The 6,919-nt window shown below is 28.0% G+C and overlaps 1 protein-coding gene across 1 annotated transcript in view; it reads right to left on the bottom strand.

Moving 5' to 3' along the window:
- Positions 1-5,850: 5,850 nt before the first annotated feature.
- Positions 5,851-6,919, bottom strand: part of LOC119673976 (endocuticle structural glycoprotein SgAbd-8) — a 1,726-nt gene continuing 657 nt past the window's right edge. The window contains exons 2-3 of the mRNA XM_038085098.1: positions 6,763-6,916; positions 5,851-6,256 (exon numbers count right to left, since the gene is read on the bottom strand). Coding sequence (XP_037941026.1) covers positions 6,047-6,256; positions 6,763-6,916 — 364 coding nt within the window. The 3' untranslated portion in view covers positions 5,851-6,046. The remainder of the gene's footprint in view (positions 6,257-6,762; positions 6,917-6,919) is intronic.

Raw genomic sequence — 6,919 nt, 5'->3', positions numbered from 1 at the left:
ATGGATGCTGTCGATTCACTAGTAGAACAGCAAAAGTCTCGCATATTCGCATATGTCTCCATATGTGAGGGAGATGTTGCGTATGTGCAGATTCTTGGCATATCTAAATCTCTTTGACATTTTTAAAAAAAACTTGAAGACATAAAATTGCATATTTTATGATCTTCTATGCACATAAGATCTTTCTTCTGTATTCTGTTGCGCATCACAACTATATTTGTATAACAGTTAACTAATTTAAATGATTACGGATTTTACTTGTATTTGAGGAGTGCCTAGTTTGATATATTTTCCAGTATTTAATAATTAAATAATTACTTTATGACTCAAACGGATTTATTGACATACTTTTCCAAAACTGTAATCTTCGCACAAGCGAGACGAGTAAAATATTTTTCTTATTGAATTCTGAGCCACGCAATTTTGTTGCTTTAATTATTAAAAACCCAAAAAAAATTTGCATACTTTTCGGGTAATAAATTTTTTAATCAATTTCATGTAGCAAATATAATACTAAAAATATTTTTAATTAAGTTTTAATACAACACATTTATAAATTTTAGAATACATGTTGAAAAAAGTTAGTAGTTTAATAGCTAACAAATTATTTATCTCAAGTTCAAGTTCTCAAGTTCATCGGATTCAGATATCTTATAACACAACCTTTATATTAATAGAATAATTTAATCAGCAAAAATAAATTTTAACGAATTTACTTCTAAAGTTAAATTTTTCAGAAAAATAAATACAATATATTCTACTACACTGGATAGCAAAACTCCACAATGCACAATGTTTATGTTACGAAAGTCACATTTTTAAACTGCAAGATCTTAAAAGTTATACAGGGGCTTGGTGTTAAAGATCTTTACTGAAGATCTTTGCAGATCGTTTTAATATCTTTTAAATTCATGCATATCAGAAACTATGATGTACACGTATCTCTTTTTGTTGACAACATCGCCAAGTGCATCATTAGAGTATTAAATCTATTCAATACAATATGTAATCATTTAATCGACGTAGGAAAGATTGAATAATAACCGTATTGTTATACTTAAAAAACTATAAAAAGAAGTTTCACTAGAAAAACAATGTCATCAAATGAGTGTAGATCAAATGAGACACATCCAGAAAAGTAGAGGTGCCGGCTGTTACCAACTCGATTCACGCATATCTCAGAATTCCAGTATTTGTTGGATAAATATAACAAACAAACCTTACCAAATACTTTTTTACAATTTTGAAGTTTATTACAATATTAAGAGTGGCTGACTACCATTAGGTAACAGTTTCCAAAAAAAAAATTAAACGTGAATTTAGTAGAATAGAAAGACATTCCTTTATTAGAAACACGATAATGAAGCATTCATTGCAATATTTTCTATGTTTACAATATGTTATAAACTTTTTAATGTAATATATAGATTTTTTACTTCAGAAAAAGTAGTTTTCTAAGGTTGCTAATGGCATCACATTACATCTTCGTGATTAGAAATTTCTTATCGCCGAGAATTACCGCTTAGGTAAATTTTCGTTTCAAATGATACCATAATCAATAAAAGGCTCATGAATTTATCAACAAGATCAAGTACCATTGAAGACTATAAACATATACACATATGCATAATTTATATCAAATTATCTATGCATTAGAATTCCTTGCGTAACAAAACTTCTTCTGATATTTTTAATGATGAAAAACGACTACTCCATACATCAAATCCTGCTGAGGCCTAACTGTTATCAGACAATAGACATTTACTAAATAAATACTTGTCACAAATTAACTGTTAATCTGTTCGTACCATGCTCTTAAATTATTCTCATAATTTGTCCCATGTACGTAAAGTTATATTCACCTTATGTGATTTATATGTTTCATTATGTTTCTTCTTCTTAATAGCAGTTAGACTCAATCTCTCAGTATTTTCGTACACTTCCCACTTTGTGTCTACTTTACTATTTCATCTCAAATTATATAACGAACCATTATGCTATAGATATAAGATAGAGAGGGGCCATCTACGGCCTGTAGTAGTTCAACAAAATAAGTTCGTAATATCTTTTAAGTAATTTTATCAAAGATTCTCATTTCTAAATGTTATTTACTTATTTATAGATTTAATTCATATCAACAAAATAATTAATTTGAATACTATATGCATTTTAATACCTATATTATATATTAATATTATTATAATATATGAAATAATATATTATTTTAACATATAACTATACTAAAATAATAATATGTGTACCCGCATATAAATAAATTTTTATAATGAATTGGAATTATAATTTATTACTGAGTATCTTTTAATGTTCTACTATATATATGTATATAATTGTATGTAAAAACATAAAAGATATATTTTAGTTGTTTTCTAATTAAGCGGACGACATGATTACTTATATGCATATTTCTGCAATTTTATTTATTTGAATTTAATGTATAAACTAAAAGTATTTTGTTTAGGTAAGTACTTTTCTAGTCTTTAAGTATCTTTCTCCACATTCATTAATTTTGTTATTCATTTAATTACCATAACCGAGCTGTTTCTTTGCAAAATTCACATTAATTTTAATTTAATTTTAATAAACCACCAAGTTAAAGTCATAATATTTTATACTTAAAATCAATTAATTACTTGCGTAAATTAATATTAAAAAAATTAATTATTAATAGCTACTGCTGGTGCTAATTCATTCAAACAAAATTTATGTGTTTACGATTATTTCAATTAAAATTTATATAGATTTTGCATTATCAAACCATTTAAAATATTTCTATTTTTATTTTCCGTTAGAAAAATCATTCATCGGAACATATAAGTATCTTAAAAATATTAACTGTGCTCATATTCATATATCATACCGCTACGTATAATCAGTATACTTGTTAGTACATATATATATATATATAGTATGTAAAGTAGACGGAATATATAATGTGAAAAACTCAACCAATGTGATTGACAAAGCATCGTGTTGACCTGATAAAAATCTGTCTGTCTTGTTTCTGTGCTCTATTCTGAAATAATCACTTCCAGTAAGATGTTCTGAGACGATTGAAGCATTAAAAGAAGAATCGCTGAAGGTGTTGAAGACCATCGTTCAATTTAACTGTGAAAATTGTTTGGATTAGAAGAAAATTCAAACGCTAACATAACTTTATCGCACTCAAATACTTACAAATTAAATTTTGGCTGTTTGCTAATTTTTGAATTTTTTTCCAGAAAGATAAGGTTTAGTTAAATTTGAGTGTAAGTCTTGTGCATCAAAGCTTATTTAGACAGAAATAATATTCCGTTATGATATCTTGAATTATACACCATCCAAACACCGGACCTAAGGAACCACCTAAAAGAAGGAGTCACAACTTGACAACTCTATGAGCTTATCTATGCCCCCAATTTTAAACACCGACAGCTTTGCAGGCCAGTTAGGAAAAGAAACCCAATGATTTTGAATGTTCTCTTAGCTAATGATGTGCAGTCACACATGAGTTGAAGAAGTTGACTGAAGTTTGGAGTTGTCTCCAATTTTAAAGAACGACAGCTTTGCAGGCCAATCTGAACTCACACATGAGGTGGAGTATAATTTCTTTCCCATCTTCATTCACAGAGCAATAGCTAATGAATATTCCAGCTAAATTCTGCACTGAATTTAAATGTAAGTACGTGAAAGGTTAAATTAATGAAACTGTTAATAGTTATTTAAACAAGTTTTCACTGTACTTCTACTGCAAATTGTAGGCATTTTGTATGATCATCAATTAGTGGATATCACAACGCGATATTGTTTAAACAAAAAAGCGCTTCAATATTTGCTGTTTAATGTATTTTTCTTGTTGTTTTTATTTTAACAAATATTAGAGCGAATTTCTTAGTTAATTTGTCAATCATTTTACAGAAATAGTTCATTGCCATTAAATGATGTGTAATTTCATTGCATCACTGCGAACTTAAAGTCAATATCATTAACTCTACATAACCAACAAAAATAATCTTACAACTATTTAGGCACAATTTTATTTCAAAAATTTTTTTAAATAGTAAATATTATCTAAAGTTACCATAAAATAAACATTTCATTAGGAAACATTATTGATAATCTAAAATATTCTTAGAGATACAAAATTAATTTTATTTTATAAAAAAATTATTAATAAAAAATATTAATAATAAATATTAATAACAAGAATACAACAATAAAAGAATACAATATTAAAATTAAATATTGAAAAAATAATAAATAAAAATAAATGATTTTGTGCAAAAATTAGGTCTTTCAAGTCTTCAATTTTATGGGTTGCCCCATTAGGCCCAATGCCTCACAAAGGGAAACGGACACTAAGAAACAGAAAATTTTATGTGTTATTTTATATAATTTTTAATCGATAAAATTAAAGTATATAAAATAAATTTTCTTTTTAGTGAATTTGATATTCACATACTTATCTTCATAATTCAACTGACATCATAGTTAAAGTTCTAGGTTTTCAATTAGATACATTTAGTATTATTATTCCAAAAATAAAATTTAGATCTATTTATCTATTAATCTATCTATCCATTTATATGGATACATATAAAAACCGTTGTAAATTGCGATCATAGATGCTTCAATTGTGTCCAATGTAAACTTTATCTGGTTGTTAATATATTAAGAAATCGGACTATCTGCTTAAGTTGAATATTTTTAAAAACTGTTAATTTCTACTTTTCAATCACCAATTGCTGAGTACAGATTATACTTCAGTATAAAAATTGGTAGTTACAGTTGAATTGCACTATGGTGATTCCACAGAGGATTTTCGGATTCAGGACACAGAATTGTCATTTTATTGTATCATTACATGTTATCTCTATTTGAAAAATTTTTCTTGTATGTACTATTCCATGTTATTCAAAAGAAAAAGCGTCTCTTCATAACGTAATATGTTCAACAATGATATCATTTTGATATTTTAGTAAGAAATCGTACAAGAAAGCCCTACTCCGTGTGAGTAGTTTTAGTCAATAATCCGACTTCTTTTGTTGTTTTTTCTTTCTCGACAAACAGGTAGTTTCTAGTACACACTAACCCTTGTTATTGACACAAGAAGAATATCTCTTTGTTGATCAGATTAATAATAGTAATTAGTAATAATATTTTATTATTTTTAATTAATTGAATTTTTTTGACTAAACATACAGCTATTTCAAACATCGCCAAATCATCTTCGCTAGATAGTCCGAAACGTCAATAGCTGAAGCTTCAATCTAATACTATTTTTGATGCAAAAGGAGAACTTTGAAAGTGAGCGCCTCTCACAAAATATATTTTAATAATTTTTAAAAATTTTTAACATACAATATTAATCTATCTCTATATTTTGTTGGATATTGTTTTAAAATTGTAGCACAAACGGGGGCAATGGCACAAGAGTTTAACTATTCCCCTATACGATAAGGTAGGGTATCTATGGGTATCTTGCTCTATAACATTATAATAATTGATTTTTTTGTATTTTGAATAAACACATAATTCATAAATGTATATAAGTGGGTTTAAATTTTTGGGAATTACACACGAATCGATTTCCAGATTGCTAAATAACTCTCGTTGCGCCTTATTAAAAACTCATAGATAGATCTCATAGATATTTTATAATCTGCTTAATACTTGTACATACTATATTAACTTCTTTAACGATTACTATTTTTTCATATATGTCTTATAGTGTGGGAATATGAAGTTATTGAAATAACAAAATTATTTTTTTCATTTTATATTTTATTATACATTTTTTTAAAATTTTTTTGTTGTTTTTATATTGTTAATAATTTTATATATATAAATTTTTATTTCCTAAAAATAATATATTAAAATTATGTAGTTTATAGTTCTATATCACTGAAAAAAAAATTCATAGTGGCAGCATAGGTGTTTATTCGTACTTCGAAAATTTTGTGTGTGTTCTCAGCTCCCTCGCTTTCGATCCCTCTCATATTATTTCTCCATTAACTTTGCATTTTTATGGAAATTAATTCAAGTAGTTTTAACCTCTTTGTCCACCAAAGGGACGTGGTTGATCTTGCGGTGGTGGAGCAGTGGCCAAGTAAGCTAAAGCTTTTTGTATTGCTGGTGGAATTGGAGGTGGTGTGGGCAAATGATCACCTTGTGGTTGGAATCCACCATCATCTGATAAATATGTTAAACGTATTGGTATGCCTTCAGGTGAGGTATATGAGAAGAAGCCTTGTGCAAGCTGTAAAATAAATTAAAATTTTTTTTTTTTTAATATTAAATTACTTTTTGTTGCTGCTAATTAAAAAGAATAATCGTGAGTCTTCTAGCGAATTATTTATTACTACAAATTTGCAAATGCCATCAAACTTTGAACCTTTAACTGCAAATTCATGGTAATTGCAAAATTTCCTCGGTCGTTTTATCAATTTAAAGCAGAAATCAATCGCTTGGGGTGCACAGAGTTCAGCGTGACTAGCCTAATTGCATTAGCGCTTCTTTTGAAATTTCTTGAACGCTTGTGTTGCTTGTTATTTTTGCTTCCGTCTCGCCAAATGTCATAGGCAGCAGCAATGACGGAATTCTTCACAGCTTCAAATGCCACGCTTGGTGCAATCATGGCACACGCCCACATCTGTTTGGCATTTTTATTGCCAATTGATTTTATTGCTTATGAAGTAAGGCTTAATACTTTTTTTTACGGTTAAATTTATTTTCAGTTTATGTGTCATTTTAATTAATCCGTACCTGTCCTTCTGCATCGGTGCCGGCATTTTTAAGATAGCCTTCCTCTTCAGCTATGATACCATTACCAGTTTCATAAGAGTACTTATAGGATCCATCAAAGTTTACTTCTTGTTCTTGTCTAATAATTGGAATGGGATCATTTGGTCCTTGTGGTCTG

The sequence above is a fragment of the Teleopsis dalmanni genome, chromosome 2 (genome assembly GCF_002237135.1).
Source record: "Teleopsis dalmanni isolate 2A chromosome 2, ASM223713v2, whole genome shotgun sequence".
NCBI classification, from domain to species: Eukaryota; Metazoa; Arthropoda; class Insecta; order Diptera; family Diopsidae; genus Teleopsis; species Teleopsis dalmanni.
The sequence above is the reverse complement of the archived record's forward strand: the minus strand, read 5'-3'. Positions and strand labels throughout refer to the sequence as shown.